This window comes from Oxyura jamaicensis, chromosome 2 (assembly GCF_011077185.1).
Source record: "Oxyura jamaicensis isolate SHBP4307 breed ruddy duck chromosome 2, BPBGC_Ojam_1.0, whole genome shotgun sequence".
NCBI classification, from domain to species: domain Eukaryota; kingdom Metazoa; phylum Chordata; class Aves; order Anseriformes; family Anatidae; genus Oxyura; species Oxyura jamaicensis.
In genome coordinates, this window is record NC_048894.1 from 44615406 (window position 1) to 44636833 (window position 21428).

The 21428-nt window shown below is 37.2% G+C and overlaps 1 protein-coding gene across 1 annotated transcript in view; it reads left to right on the plus strand.

Moving 5' to 3' along the window:
• Positions 1–7641: 7641 nt before the first annotated feature.
• Positions 7642–21428, plus strand: part of COL6A6 (collagen type VI alpha 6 chain) — a 52179-nt gene continuing 38392 nt past the window's right edge. Inside the window, exons 1-8 of the mRNA XM_035318618.1 lie at positions 7642–7659; positions 9687–9770; positions 10345–10406; positions 13906–13991; positions 15397–15984; positions 17466–18065; positions 18741–19364; positions 20433–20984. Of these exons, the coding sequence (XP_035174509.1) occupies positions 13919–13991; positions 15397–15984; positions 17466–18065; positions 18741–19364; positions 20433–20984 (2437 nt within the window). The 5' untranslated portion in view covers positions 7642–7659; positions 9687–9770; positions 10345–10406; positions 13906–13918. The remainder of the gene's footprint in view (positions 7660–9686; positions 9771–10344; positions 10407–13905; positions 13992–15396; positions 15985–17465; positions 18066–18740; positions 19365–20432; positions 20985–21428) is intronic.

Below are 21428 nucleotides of genomic sequence, written 5' to 3' on the forward strand. Positions count from 1 at the left end.
TTTAAGAGACGTGTTCTCCCTTACTCCTATGTCGATGTGTAGAATGTGTCACGTAAGTAAAGCTTTTTACGTTAGCATACTTTAGAGAGATACTTTTGGTATAATTGTGATTTAACAAAAAACAAACATACAAACAAACAAAACAAAAACAAACAAACAAACAAAACAAACAAACAAACAAACAAACAAACAAACAAACAAAAAAGCTTCGCTTTCCTCACAGGCACTCATAGTTCCTCTCTTCTTTGTCTCATTATCATGTGTCGTTAGGCACGGGTACATCTCGCAGCTCAGTGATGAACTGGCTTAAGGAGGTGATCAAGCTGAGAAATATCTGCACAAGAAAAAAAAAAGGTTATTTTTGACTGCAAGATTACTTCTATAGTACGGCTCCCCACTCCCACCCTTTCAAGTTGAACTTGGTGGGCCTAAGATCAGGCAGTCCTGTAGAGCATTGTCATAGCTTGCTCTTTGTAGTTAGTTGAGAAAAGAGTATCATTGGAGCTGGAGACACTGTGAGTTTTGAAATGACACTTACCTGAATTTAAGATTTCAGAGATATTCTTGCAACAATTTGTAATCCTCTGGAATGTCAATACTGGTACAAGAGAAGTGAAAGCTGAAGATGTCCCTTATCGTGCTCATCTTCACAGGTACCAGAGAAAAAGTGAACATGAATTGCACTGAAAAAACAATATGAATAGGCTTGGCTGTTTTAGTGTTGCATGTTAGACATCTGCACTCTATTTTGACTACAATTTAGCTTAAGAGTAAATACTGTGAATATTTGCAGTTGTTACAATAAACATACCACTGTGTCATAGCAGAGTAGAATATGCATTACATTCATTAAAACCCCCTAAATGGATTTAAAGGCCGTGTAAAACTACACTCAGTGTTTACAGTAGGAAATGCAGATCTGAGGCTGAAGGTTAACTTCCAACTCTTTCTATTTATGATTACAGTTCCCAAAATTGAGCCTAATCCTGGGTACCAGCAGATAAGGCTATGGTGATGTGAGGTTCAGGACAATGCATGAAACATCTTTGTATTCTTTTGGTCCTGATTATCAGGCATATGACTGATCTTGAGTTAGTGGCATCTTAAATGCTCAGAAAAATTGTCAATAGCTTAGCTGCCACAGTTGATTTGTTTCCTTGTGTGTTGTTCTTGGAACAGTAAAAAGCAGAGGAGTTCCAGAGAACATATCCTGGAAGGATATCTCTTAACTGTTATGAAAGCTGTCAACTTGCTAAATTTTTAGATGTAATGATAAGGGGCTGTCTGGGAGTATGAAGGAGAAGACTGCAGTGAGGTTGGACTGATCTTTACTGAGCCGTACCTATTATAATGGACATGCATGAAGTTATAGACACCCTGCCTGCTGCCATTCTGCTAGCCAATCTGTTTAAGTTTTTCCAAATACTTTTTTTTAAAAAAAAAAAAAAAAACTCGAATTCCTTCATAAAACACTCAAAACACTTTGTATCCTGGGACTAGAGTAATTAGTAGGGAGTGGGAATCCAGGACTTCTTTCCTTTTAAATGTTCCATTTTATGAGCACATTGGAAAACGATGATAAGGGAAAATAAAACCCCAGTGGAAACAATTTAAGTGTTGTTGTTTTCCATCCCCAATCCATTAACTAAAGAATCAGAAAGAGAAGTCCTATGTACTAATATACCTGATGAGCATAAGTTTGGGGTATTGTACAACTAAGTGATGAGATGCATAGGAGGAATGTTATTTTTGATACTATACAAGGTGAAGCTTTTTTTTTTTTTTTTTTTTTCAAATTAAATGTATTTTTTCCTCTCTAAGATCTAGGCTTGTGCTCTCTCTCCTTTGGTTATTCTAAGGGAATTTTGTCTTAAGTCAGTATCTCTGATCTGGGCAAGCGAGCTTTCAGCATTTTCCTTCCAATTTAAATCTGACTTGTTGGGAAGAGTCCTGTGACTGTGCTGTGGTGGATGGGTTATAAGCTCTTCAGGAGGGGTAGGTAGGGCAAGCAAGGTTGGGGGCAGTGATGTATGTGATGTAGGGGTTGCATTGTACGGAGCTTTCAGTTGGCAATGACACTAAGAGCCTCTGGGTAGGGACTAAGAGATACAAATAAAGCAGATGTTGTGGGAGACTTCTATAGGCCACCCTGCCAGGATAATGACACCAATGAATTATTTTATAAAGAATTAAGGGAGATCTCTGTCAGCTGTCCTGTCCTTATGGGTGACTTGAGCTTCCAGGTGTTAATTGGGAATGCTATACATGTGATGCAAATAGGTCCAGGGAATTCCTAAAGTATGTTGAAGATGACTTCTTGATACAGGTACTAAGGGAGCTGATTAGTTATGGTGCCCCTATAGATACGATGTATGTGAGCAGAGAGGGTCTTGTGAGTTAAGTGGTGATTGGTGGCTGTCTTTGCTACCATGTACTAGTTGAGTTTAAAATTTTTGGTGATGGGAGAAAAACTGCCAGCAAAACTTTGACCTTGGCTATGGAGAGAGCAGACTTCAGGCTGCTCAGGGAACTAATAGGTAAGGTCTTCTGGGAAACTGCTTACCTCTTCAGAGTTCAGGAGTAGGCAATTCCAAAAGTCAGGTGGGGCAGAAACTCGGCTTGGCTGAACAGGGATCTCCTAAAGCTTAGGTGGAAAAGGAAAGTGTCTGGATGTTGGAAGCAAGGTCAAGTGACACGGAAGGGCTACAGAGATGCCATTCACCATTGTAGGAGAAAAAATTCTGTGTGCTCCCCAGGCAAATGATCACAGCACCAAGCCTGACAGAGTTCAAGAAACATTTGGACAGTGCTTTCAGATGTATGGTTTAATTTTCAGGTGGTCCTGTGTGGAGCCAGGATCTAGACTTGATGACTCTTGTGAGGATATTCCTTGATTGCTTTGGATATTCCATGATTCTATGATTCTGAGACATCTCAAATATTTCCACAGCATGTACAAGCATTTTTCTTACCCAGAACAACTCCAGGTAGATTTGATTACATGATTGCTTCTGTCTTTTGTTGAAGGGATATTCACAACCTGTTGAGTCCAAGTTGTCCTGGGATACACTTTCATGCCCAACTTTCAGAGAATCCCATTATCTCAACATTCAGTATCTGGAAGTAATTAGCATGCTTTGATAAGGGGCTGGATTGCAGCCAGGGTATATCACTGTGTCGGGGAAATACAGAGTGACTTCACATGATGAGTTTTTTCAAGCTTTCCTGGCACAACAAGTAGTAGAGGTATGTATTTAGAAAGCCTTTTGCAACTGAATTGAATCTACAGCCTTCCAAAGCAAAATTAAAAGGTAGAAACATAATTTACTGATTAGAATTCTTACATGGACAATAAACAAAGGTATATGGTAAACTTAAATTGAAACTTTGGCTGTGAAATCTTAATAAAACTTGGGAGGAAAAACAATGTTGTTAAATTTGTTGTTTTATTTTGTGTGATCCTAAGAAAATGGTTTGTTCTGTTTGTGGTGTTGTAGAGGCCAAATTTCCATGATTGACTCCATGTGTATATGCAGTATGAATTACATATGCAGTGTTTAACTGTGCGTTATCTCAATATGTTTTTTGTACAGAAGTTTCAGTGTACATGAAGAACTTGCTTTGAAGATTAACACAAAAAATGTAGAAAATGAGGTTATGTGCACAATTCTTGTTTCATTTATTGCAACAAATGAAACCGGGCTCTAAAGAGAGTTCAGCATCTCAGGTGCTCCTTTAGAGACTCCAATTATATTCTTGTATATGCCAAGGCATTCCTGTATAATACTGACAAATCATATATGACAGACTTTGCAGGTAGTCATCGATTGTGTGTTATAGGTGTTTTTCATTTATTCTTCTCTGCATGCCTGATTTTGTACCCTGGAGTCTGACTGAAACTGAGGTCAGTAAGAGCTGTGCTTTGAGTGTTAGGTGTTCTTAAATGTCACACCTGAAATTGGGTGCACCATAATACAAGATTTTTTTGTCTTTAACAACTTTGTTCTTTGTCTCCCATCTATAAAATGAAGCAAAAAGCACCCTCATTTCACAAGTGATGTGGCAAGACAAAGTGGTGGTTACAAATTTCTGTTGTAAAGCACTGCTGCAGTAAAGCTTCCAGAAGTGTAAATAATGTAGTATTCTGGGCAGAATTTAATTATTATTCAGTGAAAAAGGCCTAAAATCACTCATTGAACAATGGAGACAATTTTTTAAGCAACTGCTCAGGAATCAGGCTTTGCTTCTTTTAAGTATGCAATGAGCTGTGTTTCTTCAGTTGTTCTCCTGCCTCTACCTACCTAACCAGCTTAATTTATCTTTCTTCACCTGGATATAGTTTCTTCTTTTATGGTTTTGAATTCTAAACCCTTTTTTCTTGTTCTGTGCCTACTGAGATCTCTGTGTTCTGGGTTGACCCTGCAGCTACCAGATTTACCTGTCTCCCCACCGCTCTGATTATCTCAGCCTCCTTATCCAGCTGGTCCAAATTCCAATTCACACCTCATTCTTCTAGTCCTAGCTTAATTCTTCTTCACTATTAGCTCCTAAATGCAGTTTCTTCTGGTTTTCATTCTTCTCCCATTTTGTCTGTGTCATTCTCTTTGCCCAGTCAATTCCACTTCTCACCTGCAAGTTAAAACCCTGTCAGCATATCCTCCCTGCCGCCACAGCTCTCCAGTCCTCAGTTAGGTGTCCCACTGGTTTCAGTAGATATTATTCCTTGTCTGTGTCTTTATTGCTTGTTCACTTAGCCCTAATCTACTTTTTCACTATATTTTATTCATAAATTCTAGCTATCCACTCCATCTGCTGTATCCTGGAGACTTACACTTTTCTCATGAAGTGCACAAGCAGACTATTTCATGTCCCAGACTGTTCCTTTTTTTTTTTTTTTTTTTTTTTTTTTCTCCAACATAGCTCATCTTGGCTTGTGTTTAGTCTAGTCTAGACTTCTTTTTCATCCACAGGAATGACTAATCCACTTAACTCCTTCTAGAGGTGCATGTGAAACCGAACACAGACACGATCACCTTTAGGTACTTTCTGTATTGTCATTAAATGCTGATTAAAACTATTTTACTAAAACAATGTTCTCAGTTTATTAGTTTCATTAATAACACTAATGATTTGTCTGCAAGAAGACATGCAGAGAAAACACCATTATCACTGGTAGTTGACTATTGAATACTGTAGAATACAGTTCCTTTCCTCCCCCAATTCCCTGCAATACAAACACACACACATTTATAATTGACTTATCATAATCATTGAATAATATTTATTCTAGTTAAGTTGTCCTCTTTGGAGATGGGAGACACTAATGTGTGATCTAGCTGCAGTTCTTTTGATTTTGTTAGCATAGTATGTTGTTCTTCTGCCAGCCTTCCTTCAACAACAAAAAGAATATTGCTTCCTGTGAGTTATCATACTGAAATCTACGACATCACTATAGCAGATATGATCCCCTATACATAGTATGGTTTTAAAGAGAGACTCTTGGAAACATTGCATGGGAAAACCAGCATAAATGGAAGTGATCCACTAATTTAATTTCATGCTGGACAATTCTGCATAAGTTATGTAAGCTTTCTTGAGTTAAATAAGTGCTCTGAAGAGAAAACACTTGCCTCTTCACATGAGTTCTTCAGTAACAAATACCTATTTTTATCTCCATAAATCAGCTGAAGCAACCTCTTTTGATCATTTTGATCATTCCATTTAAGCACACATACATCTTTGCTTGAACTTGTGAAAAACTCAAAGCTCTTTTTGAACATTAATATACATCAAGATTTTGGAATAGGCTTTCATCTGTTCTCACACATATGGACTTCTGTAGCTGTGGTCCTTCTCTAACCTAGGAGTAAATATTCTCTACCACAAATTAGGAATACGAAGAGTTCTTAGAACAAAGGTGAATCCACTGACAGCAGCTCTGTTGTTCCTGACTGAAGGTGGAAATTTAGTAATTTGCCTTTATTACAAATCAGTGATTCCAGAGGATGCTTACCTCTGCTTTATTCACAGAATGATGCTTTAAAACACTAAAAGCACTATAGATATCCAGATTATATTAAAAAAAAAAAAAAAAAAAAAAAAAAGACTCTAAAATGGCATTATCTAAGAGAAGGGCCATGAAAACATATGCTTTGAATTGTGCGTATTTGCAACTTTTAAAACTGAATAATTTTAAAAATCTCAAACATAGCACACTTTCTCTACCATTCTTTGGAGAAAAGAAACAGCATGTTTCACAGCTAGTGGTTATTTCTTTAGAAAAAATCTCTAGGAATTTAATCCCTAGGGTAGTTGTGGATACTGCTTTTGTAAGGCACTTCTGCAGAACTTTTCCATTCCTATAAAGGGAAGAAGAAAATACACGTTAATGTAATATTGCATATTCACACCAACACCAAAGTGGGCCTTTTTGCAGTTGAAATGGGGCTGGCATAAAGAAAGCTTTTATTCCCTGAGAAGTGTTCAGGACTTTTCTGTTATTTCAAGACTGAAACTCTAGTTGGTGTCAGTGGGCATAAGATGAGGCAGTCCTTGGTTAGTAGTTCAGGTGGGTACTGTACCGTACTCGAAAGAAAAGATTTTGCGTCAGTCCTTCAATATTGTATTTTATCTTCCAGCTAGGAAAATTCCTGTACAGGATTGTGTGTAATAACCTTGGAAATCTATGCAAAAAGTATAACATGGGCTGGCTAGTGCTGGTATACATTTTAATTTATACAGTATATATTTTCAGCCTAAGCCATGCAGAAGAATCCTTCTTGAAGGGGACAAGAACAGCAATATTTAGATGTGTTGCTTGATGGTAACAAAACTCTAAAGTAGTCTTGCAATTGTATTTCCAAAGGATTTGACCTTCAAGCAGGCTGTACCTGAATTGCAGTTCAGGGAAAACTGTTCAGAGTCCTGGAATGTAGTTTATAACCTGCAGCTAAGGAGAATTTTCACATACACTGTTTAGGTAGTTTCAGGCAAAGAAGTGCTGTGTTACATGGAAGTCTAAATGTTTTGGTGAAAATGTTTAGTACAGAGTCATTAGATTCTAAACAAAACAGTGGGGAGATGCTATGTTTTTCATGTCAAGTAATCAGGCACTTTTATACTACAACAGATTAGAACAACACATTAATTGCCCTGGCAGTCTATTGGATCTCTTGCCCAAATCAGGTTCCTGATGTAAGGTTCAGTGATTAGAGTAATTTTGAGTTCTTGTATTCAAACCCTGACCCTATAGTGTTATACTATATTGTTTCTGCATTTACAGTTGGAAACAAATTTTAAAACATCTGTGGACTTTGAAAGGGAGCAGGAAGACGTTCCAAGCAGCACAAACTGTGGTGTGCTTCTTCGCTTTAAGCCATCCTCTGTGGCTCCTACTGTCAGCAACTTCCTGACTTTGAGTTACTCTACTTTCCCTAATTGTTTACAAGGCATCTGGGGTCAGGTCCTATGCTACAGTCAGTCTGCCAAGCATGTATCAATGGAACAAACTTTAACAGAGCACATCTTTTCTCTTAAAGTCTGTGGCAGGGTCTGCTCTTTCTTCTGGTTTCTAACTTAATCACCTAGCAGCTATGAGCCTGTGTGAAGTCATGCAGGTAGAAGTGGAGTGCACTCTGGGCCAAGGGTTTTCGCTTCTAGGTGAAATAGCTGTTCTTCTTCATTCAGATAACTTGGAAGCACATGAGCTTTCTCTGTTTCCCTGATTCATGTTACTGACCTTTCTCTAAGAAAGGGCGACCTAGGATTGTGTTGACTTCGTTATATTACTCTTAGAGATGTGCTTGCACAAGGTCAGGGATATCTAGTACTGAGACAATATCAGTTAGACTAGATTGGAGAAAGCATGGCAGAACTACATGCTGTCAGAATGCTTTCTTCCATTTAAATACAAATGCTGCAAGTAATTAGGTTATTTTATTTTATTTTTATTTTTTTTAAGTGACATTGATATGTTTTTTGATAACACTGACAAGTATTTTTATTTCTTTGAAATAATATTTTTTGTTTGTTTGTTTTAGCTTATTTCAGCATTTAAAAGCTTGGTTTTGCTGTATTACCAAAAAAAAAAAAAAAAAAAAAAAAAGTGGACACTGCTTTTGTAATATCTTAGGTCTAAAATCTCTACTTTGTTGCTATCAGAAAGACATTTCATTTGGCAAGACATGATGAGTTTTGAACTAATTACGGATGATGTGATAGCTTTGGTGGTTTGCACTAAGGAAAAATAGGACAAGAAAAGGTGCTGTTGCTTTCTCAGTTTTCCAAGAGTTGTCACAATGAGAAAAACACTGGAAAGTTTCAGAGGAGATATTAAAATGAACAGCATCCTACTTTGTTTCCTATTGCAGGGTATGTATTTTTTGCATCTCAGTGAAAGTTTTACTTAAATTTTATTTACTTTAAAATCAGTGCCTAGAACTGGAGAGAAAGATGAGATACCTTTCACATCTTTAGCTACAAAACAACAGTTTTTCAGTTGTTTTTAGAGCAGATCTTGTGAAGATACAAGTCTTGATTCTCTCTAGCTTTGTGTTTTCCTCCTATCAGAAGTGGTAGATTCTCCTAGAAACAACATGATATTTCCATAATTAGAAATGAAATAACTTTTTTATTTTTATTTTTTTTTTTTTTTTAAAGCCATGTGATATATACGTAAGTTTTGCATCTATGCCTGTTGCAAGGTCACAGTTTTCTTGCTTAAAGCTTTCTTAAAATAAGAATCTGCATCTTGCTATTGTAAAGTCCTACTTCAAAGATACGTATGTTAGTAGGTAATGTATCGATGGCTCAAAGACTTATGTAGCATTCATTGTGAACTGAGGTAGTGTTCTAGCATTCTGAACTGAAATCAAGTGTTGCCCTTGATTTTGAACTCCTCCCTCTGTGGTAGTTTGATGTGAGGTGACTTATGTTATTGCTATTCCAAAGCAAGACTTTTTATAAAAGTAATTTTTTCCAGCTGAGACTGGGTTTGAGTATTTAGTCCTGCGTATAAGATGCTTTCCCACTCAGTATTCCTGGGAGCAAGAGAGTCACATCTGCTAGGTCTCCTAAGCACTTTTGGCTTTGAGAAGCTGCTTTTATGAATGAAAGGTTTGTGCTTAGATCACCTAATATCCTTTACTAAATGAGTTAGTGAAGCACGTGCAGGTAAAGAGTTGATATTTTTAGTCCATATGCTGTTTACGTTTGTCTACTTTCCAGTCAAAGGAACTGGCAAGGATATTACAACTTATTTGAATCTTCCACAGAGTTTAGCTGGCATATTTTACAAGACCTGACAAATGGTTTTAGTTTCCTGCTTTAATGCATTTTTATTGGTCACCATTGTATTCTTTTCCATAAGCAAACATGATTCTTGGTATTGCCATGCTAGACACAAAGTAGATCTAAAGCCAGGGCTGATAGGAAGGAGAGAAGAAAAATGATAACAAACACATGTCCTGTTCCATAAGGACTTCCTGATTTGTGAAAAGTACTCCTCACGCTAAGGAGCTCTTGTGTCCTCCTTTACTCTCTTAATAAAGCCCACAGTAGGAGACAAATCCACCTTGCTGTGAAATACATCTATATATGTGTAGATATTACTGATTACAACTGTAAATTAGCACCTTATGTGTGTGTACATGGGAGGTGTTCAATTCTTATAGCCACATCTCTTCCAGTTGTGGCTTCTAAGCCCTTCTGAAGGAAAGCACCTTTTGGAACATCTGGAACTTTGTGCTGATCACAGTGACCTCCAAAGTCAGGTAAGTCACCCTGGGACTCTGTGCTTGAATGAGTGTCTGGCCATCTGATTGTACCTGGAATCATTAGAAAACTCAGCTTTCCTGTGAAGAATCTGGAATAAGTGAACCTGCATCTTTCTCTGAGATATTTCAATGCTAATGAAAAGATAATGTACTCATAAGAGAAAAAAAAAAAAAAAAAAGTGTAGAGAGGAGATAACTGATAAAAAGATTTCTTTGTTTTCCAAATGTCAGCTCACTGTAAATATTTTGCATAACTCCTACAACCACATTTATCTTTTTTTTTTTTTTTTTTTTTTTTTTTTTTTTTTTTGGTATTGCTGTGTCTCAGCAGTTAAAGTTCAGTATGTGGACATATGAGGAGAGTAGTCAGGTGCGGGGGCGGGATGAATTTCTCTTGGATTTGCTGTTTGGTGAAACCGGGAACTCACACAAATGGAACCTAGGCTTTAAATTCTCTTCAGTGAGAGAAAAGGGTTAGGAAGAAAGGAATAACCAAGGGGTGTGTGAGGCAAAGCTGTCTGTCTGCTCTACTCCAGTTGTTTTTTTTTGTTTTGTTTTTTTTTTCCAAAAGACTTCAGAAGCAATGAAACCAGAGTGAAAAGCTGGAGAAACCTAACAGGGGTGCTTCGAGAGGTAAGAAAAAGTTACATGATCATATTCATTTGCACGTGTGTAGCAAGTGTGTAACAGGTTCCCTTCTCCTCTTGCTGTTTAGTGAGAGCAGAAGTTTTTCAGGCATAGGGTATCTGATCATAAGAGCAGGGAATGTCATGAGTCGTAAAGTTGGAAGAAGCTGGAGGATTTCAACAGAGACTAAAGCTATCAGGAAGTGTAGAAATAGTTGCATAGCTCAATAGCCACCGATTATTGTGTATCTTACTGTGTAACAGCAAGGGGTAGATTTAGGTACAAAATTTAAATGGTTACATTACTGTGGAAATTCTAGCCCCTTGCTAACACAGCAACTATATTTTGCATATGTGACTGCAGTGATATTAGTGAGTGCCCTTGAGTTTTTCACAAACTCAGTATTTTGCTCTAAAAATTTCCACCACTGTAGTTACAGGAAAGTAAAACTTTGGAATTACTGACAGTGTTTTAATTTTCTGCCCTTGAATAGGTGTTTTCTAGCTGTGTTGAGAGATGTGTGTACATTTTACTAAAAATCATATAGTTCTAGATGCTTGCTGCTTTGGTGCATTTACTTTGCTATAAATGGAGATATACACAATACCCTAATGAGTACTGATTCTTTTTATTTTGGAAGTCATTAAAATATTTAACTATCTCCATTTAAGCTTTTTGCTCATTAACATGTAAAAAAGGCTGATGTAATGATGCAGAGTAGTGAACATAGATAACCGGTAATAAAGTCTGTCAAAGTGTTCAGGAAGAACTCAGGAGGGTCTGTAACTATCAGGGATATATACAGAAAATTTATGTAAAATTTAAATATGAAGATGACTTTTTGATTGCAAAACATTTTTATTTGGCATGGTTTATTTGGCATGGTTTTATTTTGGCAGTTTTTCCTTTTCTTATAAGTGCTTATTAAAGAAAACTGCAATATTCAGAGACACTGAAGTTTTCCACAAAGTGCAAAATCCAGTTTTGCTTTCCCCTTGTCTTTTTTAAGGGCCATATAGTACCTGGAACACCTGCTGGTGCATAGGGACCCCAGTTACATCTGGAATCTCTGTGTAGTTCTACAGTACTAGTAAGAGGTAAAGTGTCCCTATGTGATAGCTTTCTTGAAATACAGCAGATGTAGCTTTTTGCTCCTCCAAGACATTCCAATGAACCCTCCAAGAACTAGAACGTGGCTTAATGTCATGATACCTGGAAATGATGTTCCGTCTTTGCCTAAGGGTAGAATACAAACTCAAGCAGATTATTTTTATTCTTTGCTTTTTGTTATTTACAAGACCTAAAATAATACTGCATGCCATTAATTTAGGAACCTGGAACATAATCTCATGCTATGATGTAAGACCAGATGCCGTTTTTCCACTGAATTGTGTTTGCAGATCCAAGATATAATCTAAAATCCAGTGTAATGAAGTGTTAACAACAGAATTTGGTCATTAACTGTCTTTTCACAAATACTTGAGTTGCTTTTCCAGTAGAACATAACTGATGTTGAGAATATGATAAACAAACAACTTGGCTCAGTAATATAAAACTGCAGCTGGTTTCAAAAGAAATTAGAAGAACTTATGGAAAGTGTTTTCTTCACCCAAACGTAACCTGAAAACCTTTGAAACAGTCCATGGAGAAGGGAGAATATCCCTGCATTGCTTAACTTTCTTTTTATGCTCTTTCCTTAATCTAGTAGCCATTGTCAAAGATAAGGGATTGGGCAAGATGGATCTTTATTGTGATATGACTTTTTTGGACACTAATGGCAAGTGTACATCAAACAAAAGTGACAGAAATAAGGAGAAGTAATATGCATGTAAATGTACATATCCTGCCCCCCAGCACATACCCTGAAGATATTGAGAAGTCTAACATGTGAATTAAGCTGTTACGCTGTAGCCATATCTTGGATATCCTCTCCCTCTTTTAGATTCAGTTCCTCATCATTTCACTACAGGAATTTACCCATGACTGAGAGGGGTTGTTTCTGAGAAAGATGCTTTTGGATTCCAACAAGTGTGCCGAGGAATCCCTCCAGCTGCTGGGAGGATGATCTGGCTTGTTTTTTGCCTGCTGATTGCTTCTGTGTGTCATCTCATACATTTTCCTCTGCTACTAATAAGTCTAGGCAGTATCTAATCCAGCATAGATATTAGGCCTTAAAGCAATGTTAGAGAGACAGATGCTGGGGAAGTTTGTGTTCAAGTCAGCTCTGAAATTAGATTATAGATGAATTGTTCTCATCAGAGTTCCAGAAGTCCTGATTTTTATTTATTTTTTAAGAAAAAAGGGTCTACTGAAGTTATACTCTGTGTCAAACCTGAGCCTCAAATATAGGTAGCTCAATCTATCTCTTTGTTCTGGGTGTCTGCCAGGATGAGCCAACAGTTTCAAACAATAGCCTGAGACAAAGCAGAGTTTGGATCATTCTATATTTCTGGTAGTTCAGCAGTGCTTGGTATAAAATTTTGTTGTACACAGATGGTAGAACATAAAGATAAGAAGCCATGCATTTTTCAAATATGCCTCTAGTGCAAGCTGTATATTAAGTATCAGATTCTTAGGGTAACCCCAATGGAATGCCTTTTTCAGTCAATTCAGTCATAAAATTGAATGTTTTTGTCAAACACATGCTTGAACATGATATCTGAGTTATGTCAGTTGATAGATAGGATGTAAGAACTCTTCCCAGAAGGAAAATCTGGAGATTAAGGTGGGTATTCCCATGAACAGGTCAGCTAAGTAACATTTAAAAAATACAAGCAAGTGCTAGGTATTATTAAGAAAGACATAGGAAATGAAACAGAGACCATTATGCCCTGGCTTATTTTATTTTATTATTTAAGCTGTTTAGTGTACATGTGTTCTACAATTGAAAGCTTTTCAAAACTGTGTTCTTCATTGTTTAGCGTGCTTAAGCTTAATGTGGCTTAATTTTGTACTTTCTTGCTGAGATTTTTCATTCCCATTTCTGTTAGCATTGAGTTTTGGCTCTATTATATGCCAAATGTCTTTGTTACCAACCAACTGGCACATTTAATTTGTAAATGAATGCTTGTTTTTATCTATGTCTATCTTATATAGAGGCAGCCATAAAAAATTTATTTTAAATAACGTGTGGGTGGGGAATTTCAAGGCTAGCAGGGAATCTTGGATGTTTAATTCCCGCTAATCTTGCCTCGTGAATAGCTTGCTTTCACCTGAATTTGGGATTGTGGTAAATACAGCTGTATGAATCAGAACATAGTATGTCTGTGAATGGTTCATTTCAGTTATATCCTGTACATCAGTGTCAAACTAACGGCTCTGTGTTCAAAAGATGTTTGTTACAACCTGTGAGAAGAAAACATGAATTTAAAGTGTTGCTTTGAATGTATACAGCTAGAAAGCTTCCATGATGTTAATAAAATGTGCCTATACATTTTCCCCACAATTAGTAAACTTTTTCTGAGGAAATAATGCTCTGTATTTCCTACTGTGTTTGTTTTTCTAGGGAGACATTCAAAATGGATAACTGGAAGCCTCTTCTTGTTCTTCTCTTTGTATCCACCTTCTGCTCTGTGGATGCACAGCAGACTGGTAATACATGAAAGAAAAGTCTCTTCAAATTCATAACAATTCTTTTCCCCATGTGTATCCAGTTCTGAAGAGAAAGATGAAGAATTGGTGACAGTTTATTCTTTGTTTAATGAGGGATGATATGATATATTTTTATGAAGCATATATTTATACTAGGTTAGGAGAGTTGTCTGAAAAACAGAAAAATAATGTGCAATAGCTCATTAAAATTTGTTTTTAGCCTCAGACACCCTGTGTGAAGAACGGGGGGAAAGAAGGAGTTAATGAATGCTGAAAATTTACTAGGACAGATGGAAGAGTTTTCTGCAAAAGACCGATAGGTCTCAGATACTGAAAAGCAAATAGGAAGCAAAATTGCAATTTTATTCGATTACACATTCTGTAGGAAAACAGGGAAATTAAACAATGTTTCTTCAGTCTGTAGGAAAGCTTCTATAGCAGACATTACCTTCCTGGCAGGTGGATCTTGGAGCATAGGGACAAAGAACTCCAAGATTTTGCAAGGTTTTTTGTGCACAAAAGTCAATGGGTTTGATATTAGGGAAGACAAAATCTGTATTGACATGATTCAATACAGTGATGTGCCATGCAGTGAGTTCTTGTTGAACACTTACTGTAACAACATGGTACCTTACAGAAGATACAGAAATTACATTACAAAGAAGGAGGCAACAAAACTGGGCACACCCTCCAATTAATGCTAGGGAATGAGTTCATAGCAAATGCTGGTAACCAAAAAAAAAAGAAAGAAAAAAAAGAAGGGGTTCCTCAAATGAGAAGTGGACAAGCTGAAGATAATATTCAAAACCTAGCCACAGCAGGTGAGGATGTAGGCATCACAGTGTATGCTGTAGGCATTACAAATTCTACTTTGCCTGAGCTTCAAGAAATAGTGGGTGAACCAACTGATGTCTATGAAGTGGAAGATTTTGCTGATCTGCAGTGACTCTACCACCATATTCTGCAAATACTTGCAAATACTTTGTACTTTGGTAGAGGAGGTAACTGGACCAGTTGCACAGGTTGCCTATGATATATCCTGAAAGAGCAATTTTTTAAGCTTTTTTTTTTTTTTTTTTTTTTTCAGGTAAAGCATATAGAATTGCGGTGTATTGCCAAAATATAGGTTTTAATTTCCTGTGTCTTCCATATGTTGTTAACTAGCTGTCAATAATACCAGCTTTTAACTAATGAATTTTGAGCACGTCTACCTTTAAAATATTTAAAATTACTGGGGGAGGGGAGAGGGGGAGGGAAGAGGTGAGGGAAGGAATAGAAAGACAGAAACACAAAACACAGAATTTATTTCATGAACAATAAAATGTACATTTGCCTCTTCCTTGCTCATGAACAAAGATAAAGAAACTATAATAATTCATTCTTTTATGTCATCTCCCTTGAGCAGCTTGCAGAAAAGCCACGTTGGCAGATGTTGTCTTTTTAGTGGATACTTCAGCAAGTGTTGCCCAGGAAAATTTTCAGAAGGTGATTAAATTCGTCTCCTCATTGGTCTCAAGTCTTGACATCGGCCATGGTGCGATCCAAGTTGGGCTGGCACAATACAGTGATGAAACTTACCAAGTGTCCTTGCTGAATCAGTATTCATCGAAAGCTGATGTTTTGGAGCAGATTGGGAATTTACCATATAAGGGTGGAGAAACTTACACAGGGAGAGCTCTGGATTTTGTCAGCACAATGTATTTCAATGAATCTGCTGGTAGCAGAGCTAAGGTTTATGTCCCACAGTTAATGATTCTTATCACAAGTGGAGAATCCAGTGATGAAGTAGAATTGCCTGCTAAGAAACTGAGACACAGAGGCATTTCAATTTATGTTGTTGGAGTTGGTGTCCAGAATACATCTGAGCTTCAGCAAATAGCTAGCAAACCTTTTGATAAATATCTGTATACCATCAATAGTTTCGATGACCTTCCAGATCTCTCCACAAGGCTTTTGAAAAACTTCTGCTTTGCAATTGAAAGCCAGATTGAAGGTAAGCAGTTGTCCTTATAGTGGTACCATTTCAGTTGTTCATACTGTGTAATTGTGAGAAAGGTGTAGAAAAGTGGATGTGGTTTTGATGTTATTTTACACCAGCGTTACTGTCCTATAACTCACTTGAAAATAATGGGGATAATTTTAGTTAGGTCACTCTTCAGGATGGACATCCCTGTTCTTCTTAACATGTTTCAGTGCCTGTGTTGAAGTCATTGAGGTTTAATTATTAAAAAAGAAGTTAAACTTATACTTGGTGCTCTCTGTAAGCAGAGCCTTAATGTATTGCAAAGAAAATCAGCGTCAGATTCACAGATTCTATGAAATACATTCAATTTAATGTTTTTAGAGCTGGTAGAAACTTTTATAGATAACATTTTGTTTTAATGTCATTGAGCAGTTTAACTGAATTATTTCTCAATCAAGCTATGCTTTTGGTGACTATCTTAATTCTTCCAAAAAACTAGTTAAAAGATTGTCACTCCTAGAATGTTCAAAAATGAAGGGGAGCCATATTTTCCCATCCTTTCAGCATACTTGCTGAACAGTGGAATTCACAGAAAATGAATTTTGGAGGAATTTATATATATATATATTATATGTATATATATATATATAGAAGGAAGCAAGGTAGCAAAACTAAAATCAAAACAAAATATGTGTTTATATCAATTATAAACATTTAAAATAAAAAATTTAAATTATAAATACTTTATGTTGTTTCCTAGTTTTGCAGAGGTCAATGTGGTTCTCTCAATGAGAAAAGTTAGGGATTAGAGTCTGTGCTGGTAGTTAGGCAGTTGGTTTTATTCCCCTTTTCCATCATAAACTGTTATACTGAAGGGTGTGTTTAGGCCCAGCTTCATCTGACTTGCACCTGACTTGCCGTCCTGAAATGTGTATCTCTTTCCAATGACTTTAAGTGAAGTTAGAATAATTTTATTAATGTTCTGGTGCCTCTTCTGATATTCAAAGGGTCTGTCTGCCTTTTGGAACAATTGCTCATGGGATTGTTAGGAAGGTGAGTTTATTCTGAAGTGTTCAGTTGGGTCAAAGTCTTAAGTGCAACCTAGATTCCAGAAGTGATATAGAGGACATTGGTTAATGGAATATCACTAGAATGGAATGGTAAAACATAGAATCTCACTCCCAAAGTAGTAAGTAGAAGATTTGGTTGGAGGAAGATGAAACTTATATCTATATAAATACTGTCAGGTGTGAAAGTTTCTTAAGGCATTTTAAAGCCATTTTTTAGAAGGTTGCTTTCATTAGAATTCTTTGTTTACTTTTTCAAAACATAATTCTACAGTAATTGTAAAGCATGTTACATCGTATGTTGTAGATGTAGAGCTTAAATCCAAACTTAAAACTGTGAAGATCAGTGAAAAGGTTCTTGTTTAGATTACATTCAAAGACAGGTCTGAATATAGGTTGACAGTATTTCAGCAACTCATTTATTACATTTTTTCCTCTCTGCAGCATTTGCAAAACAATATGCTGACATTATTTTCCTTATTGACTCTGCTGAGACCATGAAGCACTCAGCATCTGAGGGAGTAAAACGTTTAATCTCCCAAATAGTTGGACAGCTAGATGTTGGGATTAACGAGTATAGGATTGGCCTAGCTCAGTTTAATGGCATAGGACAGGCGGAGTTTTTGCTGAACACTCATAAAAAGAAAGAAGAGGTCCTTGATCACATTCAGCGCACCACTGCATTCACTGGAGACTCATCGCAGAATGGACTTGCCATGGAGTTTTTGCAGGAAACCTTTTTTACGGATGGTGCTGGAAGCCGGATCAACGAAGGCACTCCACAGGTTGTAGTGGTCTTCACGTCCTCTGGATCCAGAAAAAAAATCATGGAGGCAGCCTGGATGTTAGAGGAGTTGGGGGTGAAAATTGTCACAGTTGATGTTGGATACTTTGACAGGGCAGAAACAACAGTGAGCTACCACTCTAATGCAACTTACCACGTTTACGAAGAAAAGAGCTTTGAGTCTGTGCAACAGAGAATTGTTACTGATTTGGATACCTCACTCCAGAATTTTTATGGACTTGATCAAATGGCACCAGCAGGTATGGTGTATCAAAATAGCAAAACTAGCAGCCTGAGTAGCTTCTAACTCACTGGTAATCCAGGGCAACTTCTCAGGTGGCTGTTAGAGAAAAACAGAGTGCAAATGGCTGACAGCTGTGCTGTTATGGAGGTGTTCTATTGAAAAAATATTTACCACCTTTACCTGTGTGGCTGCAGTGCTTGCCTATGTGTAGTTAGTTGTAAATCTGTATTAACTACGGGGAACAGGGTGGTAGTCTTGAAGGGTTGGCTGCACTGGAGTTGCCTTTTCTGACTGAGGGAACAATTTTCCTTGGATTTTGTTTCCAAAAAATGGCCATAGGATAGTTTGAATTTAACCACAGAATAACTTCCCTAATATCCTGAGTTTTCCTGATTTGCAGTCACTCTACAGTACAGTGAGAAAAGCCACTTGTCTTGCAAAGTTTGCTGTAGTGGGCAAAAGGGGGCAGTTAAGTGATCGTGCTTATTTCAGGGATTTCTTTGACTGAAAACCAATGTATAAATTTCTGCTCTTCAGCACTTTTAGGATTTGGATTTCATGTGTTAGTGTAGCAGCATCTTGCATATTACCTTGAGTCTCTTTTGTAACAAAGTGTTCTGACTGTCTTACCAATTATCCCACAGTGTGACCTACATTAATCTTATCTTCCTTTTGTTTATTTTGCTTTTAGTGTGTTCCAGTGCAACAGTTGCAGACATTGTGTTTCTTGTGGATGAATCCAGCAAAGTTGGGTCAAAAAACTTCCAGCTGATCAGAGCATTTCTCTTAAAAGTTGTTGATGCCCTGGATATTGGTCCAAACAATGTAAGAGTTGGGCTAGTGCTGTACAGTGATGAACCAAGACTAGAGTTCACCCTGAACACATTCAAGGATAAACTGGAAATCCTGAACTACCTAAAGAATTTACCATATCGAGGTGGACAAACATACACTGGAGCAGCCATTGAATTTCTAAGGAATAAGGTTTTTACAAGAGAGGCAGGCAGTAGGAAGAAACGAGGAGTGCAACAAATTGCTGTGGTTATCACTGATGGTCAGTCCTTGGATGATTATGCTAAACCGGCATCTAAACTAAGACGTAAAGGTGTTACTGTCTATGCTGTGGGCATCCAGAATACCACAGAGAGAAGCAAGCTTGATAAAATTGCAACATATCCCCCACGGGATCATGTCAACACCCTGAAGTATTTTCTACAGCTGTCAAATATCACATGGAAAATAAAGAAACAGCTTTGTAATGAGATTGTGAAAAAGACGTTTGTAGTCTCATTACAATCACAGAATCTGAAAAAAGGTAAGAAACACATAAAAATGACATTTCAGTGCTGCCAGGCTTGTTGCTGTTATACCTTCTGTACTTAATGTAAGAGGAAATAAAAATTCAGAAAGATTTTAGAGGTGTTTATAAAATTCTGTTCATGATGAACCCAAATGTCCTCCAGCTAAGATTTGCCCTGCTTGGAACCCTCCCATATTTATTGCTGCCTTTTTGTGGAAGCAAGTTGCAGGAAGCCTTTGCTGCTTCCACTTGAGCAAATTCCAAGTCTCCCTCACATTCAGGTGAACATGATTCTACTTAGGATTCTTCGGTTTAGTTGTAGTGGTCTCTACAGCTTAGCAACATTTGCAAGTAGACTAAGTCATGTCTCAGTTACTTGAATCCAGGTGATTTTTCCATGACACCTCTCCTTTAATGTTCTTTGCACCTGTCAATACCATGTGAAGGTTATAGTGATTCTGAATTCTGACACTGTTGAAATATATTGTTCTCTCTCACGTCTAGGAATAGGTAGGTCATGCTATTAATAACAGTTCAGGGGGCTAGTCTCATAATGATACAAATCCTAGTAATGTTTTTATTTTCATACCTAAATTCTACCCAGTGTCTTCCAGTAAAGTCTCTTACCATTCTTTTTCAAATTTGCTTTGTTTATAGCTACACTTCCTTCTTTTGTCTTTGCAGGCTGTCACAGTTACTGTACCTCATCATATCTGCTTTTATTCTGTTTTCCTCACTTTAATAACTGTTGCAGTCCTGACTTCTATTTCATCCTGCTCACTACCCTTTTACAAGTATCAGTGCCAATAACAATGGGTTTCATTACTCCATTTTATCGTCTTGACACATTTTGTTTGTGTACAGAAATTTGGTCATCTCTTATCCAACTTGTTGAACACCCAAGATTTTAAAAGCTTTTGAACTGAAAGACTTTTCTCAAATAAAATTACTTTTGTTGTTTAGGTACCTACTTGTGAGGATTGCAAAGTTGTCAAGTGTTTTTTTTCTCACTCTTGGAAGTGTCAAAACTTCTGTAACTCCCGCTTTACCTCCCCCCTTTATTTTTTTTTTCTTGCTAATTAGGTTGTGTGGACACAGAGGAAGCTGACATTTATTTCTTGATTGATGGCTCTGGCAGCATATATCCAAATGATTTCGAAGACATGAAAACATTTGTGAATGAGACTATCAGAATGTTCCAAGTTGGTGCCAACAATGTTCGTATTGGTGTGGTTCAGTATGCATCTGAGACATGGACAGAATTTGTGATTGGCCAGTACAACCAAATGGTGACGTTAGTAGAGGCAATTAGGAATATTAAGCAAATAGGTGGAGGTACCAGAACTGGAAATGCATTAATATATATGAAAAGTCTGTTCCAAAAGGCATCTAGGGAAAATGTTCCACAGTTCCTGGTAGTGATTACAGACGGTAAATCTGAAGATGAGGTGAAGCAAGCAGCAAGTGAGCTGAGGCAACAAGGGATCACTATCTATGCCATCGGCATCAAGGAAGCTGTTCAACAACAGTTGGAGGAAATAGCAGAAACAAAAGATAGAGTGTATTTCGTGAATGACTTTGATTCCCTGAAAAATATTAAAGATGGAATTGTGCAAAGTATCTGTTCAACAAATGGTAAGAGCATCTCCTAAGCTTGATCCTTTCCAAGCAGCTAGTATTAGAATGTGCTTATATGTTTTGTTAATACTGAAAATGATATTGCTACATATCAGAAATAGACTTGTGTGTCGGTAATTTCACTTTGCCATGTCAAGACTAGGTAACCTTCTTTCAATGTACAGATTTTACTAGTCGATGAGCAATATAAAATAAAACTGAATAGCAGAAACTGAAAATCTTCAACTGGGAAAGTGCCCTATAGTAAAAGTCTAAGTACTTGTTCTTTGTCTTGTCCCAACTACATTTTGTGAGAAGAGACAAAGTACTCAGTGATAATTGCCTGCATTCTAACACCGGGTACTTGTGTAAGCAGTCTGAGCATTGCAGAACACTTGTCTGTCACAAAGAGATAAATTCTGATTTTTCAATACCCAGGTCAGGAGATGTTTTTCTGACATG